General features: G+C 34.9%; 4 protein-coding genes across 7 annotated transcripts; 2 read left to right on the plus strand and 2 right to left on the minus strand.

Moving 5' to 3' along the window:
• The first annotated feature begins 463 nt into the window (after positions 1–463).
• Positions 464–1869, plus strand: MED7 (mediator complex subunit 7). 3 transcript variants are annotated; one of them, XM_089596515.1, is made up of 5 exons: positions 464–592; positions 732–788; positions 856–1204; positions 1294–1446; positions 1518–1869. In XM_089596515.1, exons 3-5 carry the CDS (start codon positions 875–877, stop codon positions 1716–1718), a joined length of 684 nt encoding a protein of 227 aa, XP_089452641.1. In that variant the 5' UTR covers positions 464–592; positions 732–788; positions 856–874; the 3' UTR covers positions 1719–1869. The 3 variants fall into 3 exon arrangements, with proteins under 3 accessions (XP_089452641.1, XP_089452642.1, XP_014214834.2); XM_089596516.1 differs by lacking the exon at positions 732–788; XM_014359348.2 differs by lacking the exon at positions 464–592 and having other exon boundaries at positions 604–788.
• A 637-nt stretch (positions 1870–2506) lies between these two features.
• Positions 2507–6884, minus strand: cass (apoptosis inhibitor cassowary). Its single transcript, XM_014358448.2, has 9 exons — positions 6489–6884; positions 5793–5954; positions 5544–5709; positions 5283–5458; positions 4998–5195; positions 4726–4917; positions 4262–4648; positions 3987–4182; positions 2507–3629 (listed from the first exon to the last, which is right to left on the minus strand). Exons 1-9 carry the CDS (start codon positions 6561–6563, stop codon positions 3496–3498), a joined length of 1686 nt encoding a protein of 561 aa, XP_014213934.1. The 5' UTR covers positions 6564–6884; the 3' UTR covers positions 2507–3495.
• A 704-nt stretch (positions 6885–7588) lies between these two features.
• SF2 (splicing factor 2) lies at positions 7589–9813 on the plus strand. Of its 2 annotated transcripts, XM_014360540.2 has the most exons (4): positions 7589–7781; positions 7843–8034; positions 8407–8779; positions 8858–9813. In XM_014360540.2, the coding sequence occupies exons 2-4, from the start codon at positions 7859–7861 to the stop codon at positions 9047–9049; spliced, it is 741 nt and encodes a 246-aa protein (XP_014216026.2). In that variant the 5' UTR covers positions 7589–7781; positions 7843–7858; the 3' UTR covers positions 9050–9813. The 2 variants fall into 2 exon arrangements, with proteins under 2 accessions (XP_014216026.2, XP_089452295.1); XM_089596169.1 differs by having other exon boundaries at positions 7589–8034.
• A 1624-nt stretch (positions 9814–11437) lies between these two features.
• Positions 11438–16610, minus strand: LOC106644867 (farnesol dehydrogenase). The gene is made up of 6 exons (XM_014360561.2): positions 16518–16610; positions 15939–16142; positions 15275–15534; positions 14602–14748; positions 14410–14487; positions 11438–11634 (listed from the first exon to the last, which is right to left on the minus strand). The coding sequence occupies exons 1-5, from the start codon at positions 16603–16605 to the stop codon at positions 14446–14448; spliced, it is 741 nt and encodes a 246-aa protein (XP_014216047.1). The 5' UTR covers positions 16606–16610; the 3' UTR covers positions 11438–11634; positions 14410–14445.
• Positions 16611–18796: the final 2186 nt, after the last annotated feature.

Raw genomic sequence — 18796 nt, forward strand, 5'->3', positions numbered from 1 at the left:
GACGTGCACTCTCCACGCCATGCTTGCAGTGTGCACTCAGAAATTGCTACAGCTGGACGTCAGAGTGCTTTCACGCGTGCTTCAGGCCGTGCTCCACGTTGCGGTCACAGTGCCGTCACGATGCTATCTGGGGTATATAAATTCTTAGTGTCAGTACTGCAGGTAGCTGTAAAAATATCATACCGGCCGTCCGCCCTTGAGCCCGGTTAATTTAAGGGCGAAATTTTTTATAATTTTTGGAAAAAACAAAGTGAGTGCATGAGTCTGATGCACTCTGATCTCTGAGAGGAGCGCTGTCTGAGAGATCAGAGTTTTATTAGATTTAGGGCCGACTTTTCACAAAAAAATGACTCCCGCTAGATGGCGCAGACAACAATAAACAATAGCTATAGCTGTCGCACGACGCACACGCACGTCGCACATTTATAGTATTTATACGTGTAAAATCCATGAGTAGAATACTTAGAAGAGAAAACAATAATAAAAGGACTGTGTTCACTGTCAGCCACCACTTATTATTACAGTAGTTCTATTTTTTCATTAAGTTTAGTGTTAAAATAAGAATTGAAGAATTGTTAGTGTCACTTCTTGGGTAATAAATTTGAATTATTTTAAATGAAATAAAGCCGTGGTGTTGTTGTTTTGATTCGATCATTAACCTTAAATGCATAGTGGCTGATATTATTCATTTTTATATATTCATTTTCTTGTTATTGTTATATAACTTTCAGTATTACGTACAACGTATTGCAACATTCACGTGATCTCCAAAATTTATTTATCATTTGGTAATTGTACATACCGTAATAAATGTGTTTTAAGCTGTCAGTATGTCATGATGTAAAATATTTTCAGAAAAGTTTAAAATTAAACAATGGCATCTGCAGATGCTATTCAAGTGAGTTCGTTGCCTCTCCCACCTGTTCAGTACATCAATCTGTACACGGATGAAAATGTCAAGAGAGGTAGAGCTCTAAGGCCTCCACCGCCAATTCATGACAACTATTCTATGTTTGGTAACATTTTCAATGCTGATGATACGATAATTAGGCCTCTAGAAGCCCAAGGAATTAAAAGGTTGTACCCACAACACTTTGACAGACGGAGAGAACTCAAGAAACTCAATCACTCCTTGTTAGTCAACTTTTTAGATTTAATCGATTTACTAGTCATGTGCCCTGACAGTACCAGGAGAGCTGAAAAGGTCATTTTTTCATTTTTAATTCCTATGACAAGATTACTCATAAATCAAAATATTTTTCATTTTATTTATTCAATGATTTTGGTTCACAGGTGGAGGATTTAAGTTTGTTATTTATCCACATACATCATTTATTAAACGAATTTAGACCACATCAAGCTCGTGAAACTCTTAGAGTAATGATGGAAATGCAGAAGAGGCAGAGAATAGAGACAACGTTGCGGTTTAAAAAACATTTAGAAAAGGTAATATTTATTGATAGTCAGATTCTTTAATAGTGGTGCAATCTTTTAATTAAATAAAAACTTTCATCTAGGTACAAGTAATTCTGCAAACGGCTCTTCAAAGTTTGCCAGATGCTTCAGATTTGGATTCCAAATTTTCTGTGAATGTTGAAGGAATGGAAATTGACAGTATCTCAAGTGCAGAACAACAAGCACTTGATCCATGCAGTTCAAGTGATCGTATAATGTGTAAAGTGATTGATGACATGCTTTTGTCTAATAGTTTACACTAAAGACAGTAATTTTTTATTATTATAATAATAATATGTACGTGTAATCATCACTGTATGCATAAGTGTCGTGTAATTTTATATTAATTTGAAAAATGTACAAAATTAACTAGGTTTATATATTATAAACATATTTTTTCCATCCGTGATAACAATCGTAAGTAGACTCTTTGAATGTTAATTTTTTTTCATTCACATATCAATGGTTGTATGAGGTAAGATAATAAAATAAACAATTTTATAGTTGAAGCTTTTATTACTATTATTTAAATGAACCTACATAGTTACAAGGTATAGCATAACATGAAGTTTGAGGTGTCGAGTAAAGTATCAACACAATTTCAAGTAATTAAAAAAAACTTTTATTATTATAATAAAAAATATCTACAGAGTTATTAAAGTAGCGTAGTATCTGATAGAATCGTGGGCAATACAAGGGTAAGTGGGAACAAGGAATTGGGTGCTTATGTTAATACAAATAATTAGTAAATCACTTACCTTGAGCAAAGATCCATCTGGAATTGGCTTTTAAACTGTTTGCCAACAAGTTGTTTACGAGGCAGTTGTTTAACATTATCTGTAAAATATAAAATATTAGATGTTTACTGCGGCATTTGAAATTCAATGGCAACCTGCTCTTGAGTTACAAATCTGTAAGAAGAATGTTTTGATGGTCATGTATGTATAAAAATTGTCCTTTCCAGGAAAATCCACGGAAATCGCCTCTTAACGAAACTATGTTAAAGTCAAAATATATAATCAAGGAAACTGCAACCAATTTATAAGAAGTATAAAATTAAACCAAAATATATTTATAAATTACAAAATTTTTAACAAAAGCAAAATGATTCTGTAAACGACATTGTTTCTTTGATTATGTTTTAAGTTAATTTTAGATTTAAGCATAACTGACGTCATAAATTTGTCCTAATAGAGCTGCACCTGTAAACATACTTAGTAATTATTAGCATTAAAAGAAAAAATTTAAGAGTAAGGTAATTTGTGGTGTTTATAAAAACATAAGGATTTAAGAAGAATAGAGAAAAGGAGTAGGGAGTTGGGAGACACATAACACAAAAGCCGCATTTCACTTGAATCGTTTGAATGCTACAGTACAAATATGGCGGTCCTGTTTCTCCTATCTCGCTGTTCTTCTATATAGATTACGATGCACACTGAATCTAATTGTTACTTTTTCTCATACTGATTTACGATAGTTCGAGTTTTGGTACTCTAAGTTATATCTCATTTTTTAAAGTGAGTACTTAATCACCTCCTAAGTTGGCGTTTTTTAGCGAACTTCAACATCAAGTGCTTACATAATTATTTGACTCGCAACTTATCACACAAAACTACTACAACGCATTTCTATCGCACTTTAATAAAACAATGTCTCAAAAAATGTTATACTTGTACTTTAGCACAAAATGTTATCGTTTATGCACTCATTCAAGTTCTTTATCACATTCGTGATAGGTTTCTAAAGTACATTTGTAGCATATCTTACGTGAACGCTAACTGATCCAAAAATACGATTTTAAAATTCAAAAGTCTTAATCAATATGCTCTCTGTAACCGCTTTTAAACAAAGAATCGTTTTTTTCATCAGTACAAAATCATTTCTAGTATATTGGTTAGTACTTTCCACTTTTAATTATATGGTTTCAAAAAAAAGTTCATTTGCCTCGTCGTTATATTTAGAGGTTTATTCGATTTCGTCGAAAAACTGACGATACGCAACGGCCGTGGTTTATAAAATAATCGATTCTCTGTAATATATTTAGTAAGAGTTCTTTCTCCAAGAACCGCGACCACGTGGTCTAAATCCACCACCGCCTGTCCCACGTCCACTATTGACTCTGCCATTATTATTGTTGTACCGTTGATTATTCTGGAAACGTCCCCGGTTGTTACCTACGAATGAAGAAAGAATGTTTACACAACTCTATTAATGATAAAGTTTTGGAGCATTTGATACTTTCGTTATATAATTATCAAGACAAAAATCCATCGACTTTACATTCTGTATCTGTCGATTACCACGGGATTTTGTGGAAACTTTTATCTACATTGCACTTAACAATATTGAATGATAAAAAAAAAAAAAGACTTATTGTAAATCAACGTTTTGGGAATGTACCAGTCAAGATTATAAAACTTGTGGCTTCAGTTACAGAGATACGGATAAACGGTACATGTGTTAACCCCCGATACTGATTGACTGAAAGTTTGTTATGGAAAGACGTTAATTTTAAAATTTTACAAGCTTACCATAGTTTGAAGAGATGTTTGAACTGTACTTTCCGCTTGGAGGAGTGTATATCTTATTGTTCCTTACACTATCTACCTTCATACGTTTGTTAGAAGCATGATTGTTGCTGTTATTACTATTGCTACTGGTGATACTGTTTCCATTTCCAAATGTGATTGGTGTGTGTCGTTTTTGCCCTATTGTTATCTTGTCGCTCTGAAATTAGATCAAAATTGGTCAAACGTATTCAAAATTTTACATTGTTTTTAAAAATTTTTAATTCCTTTATGCATACCTTTTTTTCCTTTGACACAATGGTCTTCCAGGATGGGTGAATAACGCTCTTGAAGCTCGGTGGAGTGTGGAACAGATCTTTGATCAGGGTGTTTATATTATTCGTTGTTTTTAAAGCTATGACTTTTATCTGATTTTCTTTTGTTTTGAGTTCTTCTTCACTTTTTCCGTTGATAGCCTCTCGCAACTTTTTGATGTAACCTTGTATACCACGAGCAAAATACTGTAGTCTAAGTCTGAATTCTTTTAACTGGTCTGCATCCTTGATCAGGAATTCCGGCGTTTGTTTGCAAAGCTTGTGGAATGCGTACATTAAACATTCGACGTGACTAAACTGGAGTTTTGGTGTTTCTGCAATTTCTGTGGCTGGAGGTAGTGGCATAAAAGTCTACGAAAAGACATATTATGTAAATATTATATATCTGCGAGCTTTTCTGCTTTGATAGAAGGACTAATGATACTTACAATTAAAGCATTGTAGAGCTGTTGAATTTTTTCTTCCGGTTTTTCAATTTTTCCGCAATACTCGGACAATTCGGCAAGAAGTTTTAAAAGTTCTAATTGTACGTCGCTCTTGTCAGGTGAAGTAATGAGTGACAGATGAGGTAAGACTTGCATACTTATATAAGAAACAAACTTTGTTGATTCTACTTGAGACTGAAAATGTTAAAATTTCATTACAATGAAATAAATGCAATACATTTAATAATGATTAAAATTTTCAGATAAACACTCACACTGAAGTATGGAAGAGCGTGTTTAATGCACTGTATCAACCTGCTGCATTGTTCTAAATCGGTGTGTTTAAATGGTACTGAGAGTTGGGCTTGTTCAATAGTTATTTCAACCAATTCCTTTTGCCCATTGACTGTAGATCCAAGCCTTGTCCATGACAGCATTTCCATGATACTATGAAATTCTTCAGCAGTGACATCCTGTGATTCAAGGTTAATAATGTAATAATTGATGCTTTACAGTAAAAAATCAATCTAAGCAATTGAGTTAAGAGTTTAACTGCTCACCTGTAGAACCTTTTTGCATTCGGCAATCAATACATCTTCGACATCTTTAGTTATGACATCACGACCCAGTGCCTTGAGCTTAGTAGATAAATATTTGATACAGTGTTCACGTACTACATCACCACCGTTGTCTTCAGCACTATTTAGAATTTGAGAGAAAATTCCACGGATGGCTCCTAAAATAAATTCGTTATAGAAATGACGTAACAAAATGTTACAATTTTAAATTGTATAGATAAAAAAAATTGACAACCAACAAACCTTTTGGGTCGTTCTTGATGACAGTCATAATACTGTTGTGAACTACATCCAATTCAGATGAATCCTTAACAACTAGCAGCTGTGCCAGTATGTCTGCTATCTTTGCTGAGTGCTCCTTGTTGTCTTTGCACAAGAGAGGCAAATCTTTAACTGCTTGTTTGCGTATCTAAACATGAGGTATCAAGATTGTTAATCCAACAGTTTAATAGTTACTTGAAACTATTATTACTTTCAAATTACTTGACTAACCGATATATCTTCATCTTCACACAGATCCAAATGTGCATCTATAGCTTTTTCTGCCAAATTGGGGAAGTGCTTGAAAAATCTTGCAATGAATTGAGATGCTAATCGCTTTTCCTTGGCCGAACCTTTCACGGCTTTCAAAATTTCCAAATATTCCTTTTCATGCTAAAAAGAAACAACATTTCCCACAATTACAACATAACTCTTAAGTATAGTCTAGTCAAATAACTTGTCAAAAGAGCCAACGCTCAAGGGTCAATTGTTGACTAAATTATACATAAATGATTCTGGTGACTAAATTTAATGGGAAAACTTTGAAAATTTTTACTTTGAATTGATACAACCACGACTGCCACGTGTGTACCAATCATTGAAAAATTTGGCTTCCAAATCTCTGCTCTCATAAAATTTTTTCCTTCACACCGACAACACCCGTCAACCTTCGTTATCATCGTCATCACCTTCATCATCGAGAAGAGTATGATATTAAGTCTTTGTTTCGAGAGAAAATAACCCCAGGAAGTATTAATTATAAATAGAAACACGCGGCCGGGTGTTCTTTGATCACAACTTATTACGTTATATATATCCCAAGAGAAAGAAAGAGATCTAACGTGGGGCGCGCGCATGCGAGCAGCGTCTCGATAAAGATGGCCATTTTGCGGTATAGAGAGAAACAGAGAGAAAAATGATGCTCACCTCCTGCAGCTTGTCCTTGGCTTCGGCGAGCACCCCGAAATTAATGTACAACTTCTCTATACTGTCCTGAGTCATGACGATGACTTATTGCTTACATAAAATGCTGAGGTGTATGAACGAGCAACCCTCTCACGCGTTGAAGCAAAAGGATGCGGGAATGTGGGTTGAACGGTGAGCGGCTTTAATGAGGTGATTCGTGGGGAATTCAAGCGGCTTATGGTAAAATTATCTCGAATATGATGTTGAATCGCGTTACTTAGTAAAATCGGTGCACTACTTTAATGTAGATGTTGACGGACACAATATATTATTACTATCTATCATCAGAAGAATAACTAATCACAAACGACGAAGTTTACGAAGTCAATGACGGAAGATGGCCGACTAGCTAAAAGTAGGGGGTCTCGCTTTCCGCCCGCGCGGCGCTTCTACCCCTTCCTCTTCCTTTTTTAATTTCCTCCTCCCGCCCCTCTGTCGGTTAAATTTCGTCTTTACCGGCGAGTATTTTATTTTTACTATTATTTATATTTCATTACAATCATTATTATCATTAAGTATATTACTTAATTTTTATAATATGTACAACGTGTAGTTTTCGATCAGAAAGTTTTTGAGAAAAACATAATTATATGTGTGTATTGAAAATAATGGTATTCTTATTCTTTTTCGACAATTACCAAGAGAGTGTATACATATTATAATATCGTCTGCTATGTGAACACTATGATTTTATTTTTTTAATGTAATTTATACACGTTTTGTTGTTGATTGTGGTATATTTTCTTTATTTTAGCTCATTGACAAGGCAAATTATGCTATTTGCACTATATACTTATGTGTTAACGTGTTTAACAATTATTAAGTTGCGATATTGAGGAACTGAGAAAATTAAAATATTTTTTTGAAATTAACATAAATTAGAGAAAGGGAGCGCTTGCATCGAGAAATCGAGAGGAATCGCATTGAATCGAGTATCGAGTGTATCGAGACTATCGAGGGCAGAAAAAAGCGATAAACACCTTCTCCTTCCTCCCTCTCAAATGGTGCCTATATACGCCATTTTGTTTGTTTCTATAAGTTTACACATTAGATAAATTAGATTATATATAGCTGTATAGCTGACGACTGGAGTCACTGCATGGAGAGAATTTCTAGCGGTAGGGTAGGCCAGTCGTGTCGTGTGGCACTGTGTAGTGCGTGTGTGTTAGCATAGGTGTGTGTTATCGCTGTATCTCCACCACGCTCCGCGTTAATATTTTTTTTTTTTTATCAAGACCCACCGTTGCGCGTCGAGTAAGTACAGATTATTGCACCCCCGAGTAAGTCGTAGTAAACCTCTCTCCACTCCTATCAGCTTAGTCTCGAAGAAGATGTCCAAGCACGACTCAAGCAGGAACGAGTGCCGCATCTACGTGGGCAATCTGCCGCCCGACATACGCACCAAGGACATCCAGGATCTGTTTTACAAGTTCGGCAAGGTCGTTTTTGTCGACCTGAAGAACAGGCGTGGTCCGCCTTTCGCCTTTGTCGAGTTTGACGATCCCAGGTTCGTTGCTCCGTTTCGAGCCTAGTAGCCTCATTTTTCATGTCTATTACTCGTGTCTTTATTTTTCTCTCGCAGCCAGTAATTAAAAACCGTTTGTTGAACTGTTGTGAACTTTTGGTATAACAAGTTCGCTAACGAGGCCATCACATAACCAACCTTTATTGTTACTAAAAAAATACCGATATCATTGTAGCTAGTTGGTTTCTTCTGTTTGTCCTTTTATCGCGTTAACCAAACTCACATTCCACGCGCGTTTCTTTTCTCTCTCTCTCTCTCTCATCCAAAACGTGAAACGCTGCAAATCGGTCTTATTTCCTAACCCATCATGAAAAAATGAGAGCAACCATCTCACATGTTTATATAATTATTTAGGGACGCAGAAGATGCTGTTCACGCCAGAGACGGCTATGACTACGATGGTTACCGGCTACGCGTCGAGTTTCCTCGTGGCGGTGGGCCCAGTAGTTTTCGAGGCCGTGGAAGTGACAATAATCGAGGTCGCAATGATATGGGCAACTCCAGAGGTAGAGGCCCGCCAGCCAGGAGGTCGCAGTACCGAGTACTCGTTACTGCGCTGCCACCCTCGGGTAGCTGGCAAGACTTGAAGGATCATATGCGCGAGGCTGGCGATGTTTGTTTCGCTGATGTATACAAGGATGGAACAGGAGTCGTTGAGTTCTTGCGGTACGAGGACATGAAGTACGCGGTCAAGAAGCTCGACGATTCTCGTTTTAGATCGCATGAGGTGAGTGATTCTTTGGTTCATTTTTATTTTTTTTTTAAATAAAAGTAGTGTACGGAAAAATCTTGTCTTCTGATAAAGGGCGAAGTAGCTTACATACGAGTTAAAGAAGACCATGGAAGTAGTAACGACAGAAATCGTAGTGAAGATCGAGACAGAGGCCGCAGCCGCTCACGAAGCTACAGTCCACGTCGCAGAAGCTCGCCGACGTATTCACCAGTTCGAAAATATTCGCGGTCCAGATCACGTTCCAGATCTCGCTCGTATGACTAGAGTGTACGTATCACGTGAATGTACTATGCTTCATGGTAAAAAAAACCATCAAGCAATCTTTTTTTTTCTTTGTATACAGCGCGTTTCGCTGATAATAATTTTTATCAGCTCAAAAGCTCCGAGCACTATTTTATACTCAAATATTCATTTGCTCGTTATGTTCTTTTTATTTTTTGCTCAATGAAAGCTATTTGCTGATACGTTGACCACAGAATTGTAAGCCTGTTGCGAATGACTATAGAATTTTCGACTGTTTAAAACAATTTTTTCTTTTTTTTTGTTTTGACTCGTGTTACATACTTTTTAGTTTTTATTGATTCAATCAAATAATCACGTGGATTTCAGTCACTTTGTATTTTTACATTATAATAAGATACATTCCTTTGTACTTACCAAATTAATTGCGAATCAATCTAAATTGACAGTGTAAAAATAATTTGTTTGTAACGATTGATTGCATGTTTTATTAGCCAATGTTCAGTTAATTAATTTACAAGTTTTAATATGTAGTTATCTCATGTACACGCTCAGATCATTGGGAATTTGAATAATTAATAACAAAGTGACTTGTTGGGGGATATCACAAGCCCGGAAAATGTAAATTTTTTTTTTCAAACTTTCTTTCAGCCAGTTTAATCTCAAAGTTGCATCTATCTTATCTTCCGGGAGCTTAATTCAACATATAAATAGTCGATATCTTAGTTTTAAGACTTTTGAAAATGTAAAATAAATTTGATAATAATTAATAACAAGTTTATTTGAAATTTTATTTTAACTGTTGTTAGTCATTTTCAACAATGACTTGCTTAAAACACAGTACTTTTATTCAAAAATCTGTTATTTAAAAGGGATGCGGTAAATGTGTTACTTGTATTATATAAAGTGCTTAAAAATTCAGAAGTAGGCAATGATTGATTTAATTCTATTTTGTTACACGAACGTTGACACTGGGTGCTGTACTGATATGCTCACTTTTTTCGTCTCTTTGAGCGTCAAAATGTAGTCGTCACCCAGTTGCATATATTTAATATGAACCATAATATTTGCGTTTTCTTATAAACTGACAATTGAAACTAATGTATTTTTTCTTCTTTTGTATATTGGATCGGATTGAATATCTCAATGAAAATCCTGAAACCCACACACACACACATGCTCATGACGATCTTGCTTCTCTTGGATGGATTACACGCGGCGCGTTGCTTTGGACGGATTTAACTGCGCGGAGAGCATAAGAGAAATAAAGATCGGGATGTACAGGATCGCGGGAGGAAAAGAGAGGATAGGATAGGATTTTGCTCGCGAAGAGGAGATCGAGGATTCGGAGGATTTCGGAGTCTTCTATTTTCTCCTTTGAGAAAAAAAAGGAGCCACAGGCACCATCCCCAAATTTTGTAGTGAAACAGCTTGAAGTTGCACACGCCTATAAAATATTTGGCCGTACTTATTTGAACATTATTGTTTTATGGTACTATTTTTTTTGAACTTGAAACTTTTGGTGAGAAACTGCTTTCTCGTTTATCATGGACGGAGACAGTGCATATTTAGGATTTGTTGAAGAGGAATGGTTACTAGGGATGTGTGCAATCTGTCCTACAAAGTCTTGGGACGGTGTGCTTCGTTTTTGTGTATCACTCGAGGATTTTGAAAGATATCAAGCGGAGCGTAGGCTATATAGAACAAGAGGATTCACATCTGATAAATAATGCGATCGCTCTTCCCCCTTGTTCGTCTCTTCGCGGGAAACGCATGAGGATATCAGATTTACCGGATGCATGAAAAAACACGTCATGGATTCATAAATTGGATTTTTAAAGTTGAAAAAAATAAGTCAGCAAGAGCAAATGGAATTTCGATTTTCGTTTAGTTCAAAATAATATATTAAACGCGAAATGGATTAGAATTCGTTTCTTCTTCAATCGGAAAGGATACGTTTCTTCACAAGATCTTACACTGGAAGGATCTAATCCCAATTCTGAGAGTCAAGGTATTTGTAACCCGGTATATTTTGTTTACATAATCGCGATGCCTCATCTTCTAAACATGTTTTATGCATGCAATTGCTTCAATGTTCTTCCTCGAACTTTTATGTAATAATTTGATACTTGAAATTCTAATTTTTTTTTTTTTTATATATACATCTCAACTTTCTTACTACCAGTGGTCATTCACTTATTTTTTATACTTTGTGGCCTGTTTAACAGCTTCTCGTTTCGTTTCTATACACATAAATGTTTCATGCGCGAGTACTATCCTTACTATTTCTACACAGTCTAGCTTACCATTAATATTACATGCGGTGTTAGAAATAATACGCAGCGTGGTGAAGGGATTTTTGTTTACATCATTTTTTTTTTTTTTTTTTTTTTTTTTTTTTTTTTTTTTTTTTTTTTTTAGAATCTTAAGACTATAATGTGACTCTTTAAAAAAACGATCCCAAGATGGGTTACATGCCATTAACTTGTGATCTAATCTAATACATAAATTTTTATACATGCATATCTTTACACAATTAGTAAGCATTTACATCATTTACATAATCTATCCGTAGGAAAGAATGATTCTCGTTCTATTCTTACTCGTCACTGTAAAAATAAATTAAAATTTTTCCGTAATGTAGCTTACATTTATCTCTGCAATAATATAGCTGTACTTATCGCATGATATGTATAAAATAAAAAAGACATGACAAAACAAACAAGAAAAAACGTCCCTTACTTGATATGAAGATCACAATTAGAATTAAACATGGCTATGGGGGCGCAATTCAGATGAAGTTCGATTTAGCGAATGTACATAGTTATACTGGCAGTGCTTAAAGCAGTAGATTATTTAGGTGTACAGTACTCTCTGTTCACTGGAGAGAGTGTGGTCAATGTTTAATTTAAATAGTGGCATGAAAATATTTTCCATTCCATAAGAGAATCCTTTGTCTTTATTTTCAGTGTCTGTTACGTATCGTGATGGTAGTTTTTTTTACTTTGACTATGCACATACCACAAGCTTTTTATAAAGTATATATGTCATCATAAACCGATATTTTTCAGCAAATGATTTTATTTTTAAAAGCATTAATAGTAATTTTCGTACCTAGTGGCGCATGTCGCCAGGGCAAGCACTACTTTTCCTACTGAGGGCGCAGTCCAAAGGGTAAAAAAAACGCCCAATGTAGGAAAAAGATTTTTGTTTTTCTTTCTTTCTTTTTTTTTTTTTGCATGATTTTTAAAAATATATCATTTTTATGAAAAAAAAGGTACAAACGTACGCGATAAATATGCCATAGAAATATTAATGGCAGTTTAGGGTGTTCCTATGACAACTATCAAGGTATTTTAGATGAGTCATTCAATTGAGATTACACTCTATTGGAAGAGGAGACGAAAAAAGACATGAATGCACAAGGAAATTTGAAAGCCATGTTCACGATAAAAACAAAGAGAATACATCGGATCATCTTAAATTGGTTGATGATGGAAAATTTGTATGATCGTTGTAAGTATTTAATACGAATAAAAACATCATACGCCAAATCAATATTCATCTTTATTACATATATTCTTGCGCCTCGTCCATTTAAATTTCAACGCTATGTATACCGATGAATTTTATTATTCTAACAAAGATTTTATTTAATTTATTTCGGATCACTCGTTTCGTTGTACAATTAAACAGAATATAGGTATATCATTCGAATTAAGAATTTTGCCGTTCAATAATTGTCTTTGCAAAACCTGAGGAATATTTTTAAAATAACAATGAATGTATCACTTGAATTAATTACGCTTGTCAATAGCCACTAATCTCCACCAACAATAACGGGTTTTTTTCTTTGTATACTTTTGTATTTTATACCAATTTAATTTATATTTCAAAACATAGTCACGTTAAAAGATTTCAAATGCGGAGACATATTGATACACAATTTCTTTGCGAAAAAAAAAATCATTTGAAAAAATAAGGTAAATGCCCCGATTGTGAGACAACGTCCCAATTAATGGGATGTTTTGAAATTAATTAATATTTAAATAACGGAGAATATATAGGAATGTAAAAAAATTTCGTTAACTTATACGTGGAAATATTTATCATATATATATTTATTTCAAGGCCATAGGACGTATAGAATATTACAAAAAAAATGTTTATTGCAACTCTGCCATTGCAGTACTATGGGACATACGAATATGTTTTGTTCCACGAATTTACGTACTTTCAAATATATTTAAAAACAAAGATCAGTGTTTTTAATGCGAATTTTTTATGTCTCAATATACGTACATCTAAAATTTGAAGGTCCCGGTTAATGGTACAGCATAGTGCATGTACCGTATTTACGTACCCTTCATATTTATGCCTTTGGTCCGATAAATGAGACACATCAAAGTTCTTGTTTTTACTTGCAAATCTTGTACTCTGTTATGTAAAAGTGAATACAGTGTGTTTTAATCGATTGTGAAGTTATTGTAATTGATATCCAGCTTCATAGTAAGTTAATTATTGACATTCAGTAATAAATCGTACACATAACTTTAAAAGTGAGCAGTCCTAGGATTCTTTATTTTGTAATTACCCACTTAAAACAATATTTACTGATTTTAGCTAAAAAATGAAAGAAAGAAAGAAAAAAACAGATTGACAGAAAATTAGCCTCTAAAGGTGTAAATAAGCAGCAATTGAAAAAAGAGGAAGAGCAACAAAAAAAAGAAGAGAAAAAATTAAAAATAAAAACAATTACAAGAGGAAAAAAAGAAAATAGAAGAGGAAAAAAAGAAATTAGAAGAGGCTAAGAAAAAGTTACAAGAACAAATTAAAGATATTCAAAAACAAATTAAACAAGAAAAGTAGATTTAATAAGATTAATAGATTTTGTTCTCTTAATGTTTTGTTGTTTGCCAAAATTTAAAGTTTATTGTCTTGCATAATACTATTTATTTATTTAAATTAGAATGTAAATTATATGGATGAATACATTAAGTATTGAAATATAAATAATAATTATTATTTCCAACAATTTTTTGAAATCTCTATTTTTATTTTCATTTGAGCTTATTTTGTTATTTTAGAAGATTGTGGTTTTGTGGGATGAACTTTTTTATATTATTATACTTATTGTTAATTTTTACGAGTTATTAAATTTTTTTTTTTATCGCGGTAGGTTCAATCTAACAGTTTTTATATGTCCCATAAACCGGGACTGACTGAGTGGGACGCTGAACCCTGTCTCACAATCGGGACATTTACTTAATACCAAAAATTTTATTTTTCCAAATGTGATAGATATTTTTTGCTAAACAAATAGATGAGTTTCTCTGAAAACACACGAAAGACTGGGATTTCATTCATTATATAAATATATTTACCAAGGGAAGCCACGCCGACTCGTAAAAGTCGATGCTCTACCAAGACTCGCTAACTGCCCTGAGTGAAATATCTTGAACCTAAAAAAAAAAGAAAAATGATAAACTACCATTATATTATTTTAAACAATCTACCATATAGGTGTGGCATATTGTATTTTCGTTAAAAAAAAAATATATCAACGATTCAGTTACCGCTACGTGGGAAGGTAACGACATAATGAAACCCACTGCCTCTGCAACGTCGTTTGGAAACAGCACTGGCAGAGACATAAGTATTTCTGGCGTAAAGGAGGAAAAATTTGCCATGAGCTCAGTCGCCACTAGGCCTGGACTGATGGTCTAAAAATTTTAATTCGACACTCTCTATTAACATTTCAGTCGTGCATGCGCTACAATTGTTTTTTTATTTTTTAATTAAAATTTACTACGCTACTTTACCAAAAATTATTAGGCATTCGTAAACAAAGAGCCGAACATAAATATTATTATCTAGAATATTGCAGAGCACCCACTGCAATGATGTACCATAAATTAAAACTCTTTTTAAATTAAAATACAGAAATCATATTTGTCATCGTATCATAAAAAATGTTATGCATATTTTAAATTGATGATCAGAATTCATTTTAACCAATTCGCGAATCGGGTGGAAAATTTCGATTTTATCGGTATAATATTTATAATGAGGTATTTCCGACAAAAACGTACGCAGTATAATCGAAGAGTTTCTATAAATTGGTAAAAGAAATGAAACAAATATGTAAAAATTACTGGAGCATGAAAAAACCGTAGGTGATGTGGCACACGATTTTCCGAGACCTATTGTCAAGCTTCAATCGCGAAATAGAAAAAAAAATACACTTACGGAGATGCGAATATTGTTGTGGGCGGCAAGCTCGTGCCTTAGGGTCTGAGCGAGGACACTGATGGCTTTTTTGGTGGCCGGATAAACATTGAAGCCAGGCACGTTGGGCACTCGCTCGCCAGCCAAGCTGCTCACGTGGATGATAAGGTGCTCCTTGGTTTTGTCACTCTCGCGCATGAACCTCACGGCTTCGCGGGTGCACACACACAGGCCCAGCACGTTAACGTCGATTATGCTGCGCCAATCGTCGAGGGAGCCTTCTGCGGGAAGATTTTTTTTAACAGGAGGTGAATTTGGTTGATGCAGTATAACGCAAAATCAGACTCAATTGGGCGCAATTGTTTTATATACATTTTTCGTCCGAAAATTTAAGGCATGATTTTTATTTTTATTTTTACTACCAAGTAATTGTACTACCCAATAACCCATTGATCAACAAAAAAAAACAGTGCAATCTGTTCTTACGAAGAATAAAGTATAACATTTGAATAAACACTTCAACACTTTTTTTTTTTTTTTTTTTTTTTCAATACTTTGAAACTTGTTTCATCATCAATATATTATGTCGCAGTGTTTTTTACCGGAAGTAGGAGGGGGGAAAAAAAAATGCTTGCAGCACAATTAACGCAGTATAAAACACAAAAGTGATGATAATTAACAATACCAGACAGCGAGGACTCCTTGGTGATGCCGGCGTTGTTGACGAGCACGTCGATCGAGCCGAGGTTCTCTTTGATCCAGGCAAAAGCAGTGATGACGTTCTCCTCGTTCGTTACGTCGCACTCGATGCCGTGGAGTTTGGCCTCGTGGTCGTCCGTCAGTTCTTTGATCTTTTCGACTCTCCTGGCCAACCCCACCACTATCAGACCTGTTTATCATGTCTTTCATTTACCTATAGCTACGCGTTACTGTACTACGTAGACCAAAATTACCTGCGATTGATAAGCTCAACGTTTACTATACTCTAAAATCACTCTCTTCGCTATCAAACGCGTAGGTACTCACTTTGCATTTTATTTTTTTTCTTTCTTATTACCATAAGAATCAAAGTTTAAAAAAAAATAACATCGTTAAAAGGTGAATTGTAATTATTATAATTATTAAATCGGTATGCATGTAAAAAAATGCAAAGTAAGCTATTTGTAAAAAACAAGCATTAAATTAACGATCTTTCAAACTAAAAAGCGTTCGCAACAAAAAAAAAAAAAAAAAAAAAAAACCAGAGGATTATTCGTGTACTTACCGTTATCCAGCAGCTTGTTGACAATAGCAGCTCCGATGCCGACGCTAGCTCCGGTAACGACGGCGACTTTGCCGGCCCAGCGCTCCATGTCGCCCCTTTCGACACTACTTTCGCACCAACCGATTTTCTATCTTTCACTCGTAAAAATCCAAGGAAAAGTATACAATCTATGGTAAGATGAAAAAAAGTGTATATTGTATATACGGATTCGTTGAATTGATATCGGTTATCACCACCTTGTACACGTAAAAGCTCACTGTATAACTAGTGCCGGGCGACTAACGGACCCGCATCTACAATAGGTACATACAGAATGAATTGCAAATATGGAAGGAGGAGGGGCTCTATAAATGAGATGCAAGAGCTTGTTACCATCATCATCATCTTCGGCATTGGGTGTTGTTGTACCTCTGACCGCGGCTTCGTATTACCGCTAGCGCAACGCACGTTTGGCCTCGTTATTAATTTTTTTTTTTTTTCCTCCGATCTCTACGTGCACGATGCCCTCCTGTATTGTAATGAGAAACGAAGAGAGAGGAGCGTGTGGCATTAAATTACTCGCTCTCGGCCTCGTATGACTGTTATACATTTTGCGGGGTACGTAAGTACCGATCGCCCTTTTTTCAGTTTATTCCTGTATAGGTGTACTTACCGATCTTTTCGTTATTTTTTTTCTATGTGGAGAAAGAAATCAATACTTATTACAGTCGTTACGCGCGTTTATAGACGCTGTGCCCGTTCATTACAGTGAAATAGGAAAATTGTTGCATCGTCGTGGCGAAATGTTTCATTCGATTGTATATCAAGGACGTAAGGTTTAGTCGCTAACTTGAAATCCAGCGGATTCCAGTTTACTTTGATTCTGTTTGTCTTTCGGTAAATGCATGTACCTAGGCACATATTATTTCAAGTGAATAAATGGAAAAAAAAAAAAAGTTAACAAGCCTGGTGGGGTCTAAAAAAATAAATACTTTGAACGAAATTGTCTGTTTGGGAAATCGTTTACGATGGAAAAATCGTTTTTAACTTTTTTCAATTTATCGAGTGATCAACATTATTATTATTATTATTTTATTATTTTTTTTTTTTTTAATAATTCATGTCACCTTAGATTTTATTCAGAGCTTGACGAAACAACCTCTCCAATCCGAGCTTAACTGTAACTCTATATCAATATGACCAATAAAAACAAATAAAGTTTTTTTAAAACAAAGCAAAAGTCATAGTGATCATTTTTCAAGACAAAGGACATATTTTAATATGTGCAAATTTGCATCATGAGGAAAAAGCGCACTTGTTGACAAAAAAATATTCAAGATCTTAAAAAGTAAAGTTTAAATAAAATTCACTTATTCAGAGAACTGTTGTCGAATAAATTTTTGTTTCTCCCCACTACAGATTAGGTAGTCTAATTTGTTAATTTTTAGTCAAGGTTTAGAGGACACGTATCTTTTCTAATTATCTGTTTTTCATTTGATTAAATGGAATTAGAGTTTATTATACTTATTGCATTCGAATACTCCTCTCTCGGAGATAATTTTTTTTTAAACGATCAGCGCCATCTAGTGATGTTGATTCCGAACTAAAATTACTCAGCTTTACCCTTAACAGAGAATGTCGCTCTAGAGCGCGGGGTGTAAGGGATAAGGGACTAAATAACCAAATGTAAAATCTGTAAACAAACAACGAAACAACTCCGAAATAGCAGTAGCGTTTATACACCCCACCTGTAACTTATGTAGTACAAGTAAAAGTCTTACCTATTATCTATCAAAAATGTCATCGAATTTCAAGCCCAGTAAGCAACACTTGCGGGAAGCGCTGCTTTTTTGCTTTCATTTGAAAAAATCTTCCTACGAAAGTCATGGTATGATGGTCGAAGCTTATGGTGAAGGCGTCGTGTCTGTGACCATGTGCAAAAAATGGTACGCGCGATTCAGAAGCGGTGATTTTTCTGTCAAAGACAAGGAACGCTCGGGTCAGCCGAAAAAATTCAGAGACGAAGACTTCATAGCCTTGCTCGAACAGGATCCATCATTAACGCCCCAAGCGTTGTCAGAGTTGTTACATGTTGAAGAAAAAACGGTGAAAAAACGAGCCTGTACCTTAGGGTTCAAACGCAATAAGCAAGGAAAGTGGAAGCACCAGATGAGCCTGAAAGGCTGCCCCAAGTCCAAAGACAGCCAAGATAATGGTACACCAAAGACTGTAACGTGTATAGACGAAAGGCTAACTACTTGTACAGTTACAGACAGTTTAGAAAATGACACACCGGCCTT

The sequence above is a fragment of the Copidosoma floridanum genome, unplaced genomic scaffold (assembly GCF_036245765.1).
Source record: "Copidosoma floridanum isolate Cflo_tuat_1 unplaced genomic scaffold, Cflo_Japanese_pri ptg000030l, whole genome shotgun sequence".
Classification (NCBI taxonomy): Eukaryota; Metazoa; Arthropoda; class Insecta; order Hymenoptera; family Encyrtidae; genus Copidosoma; species Copidosoma floridanum.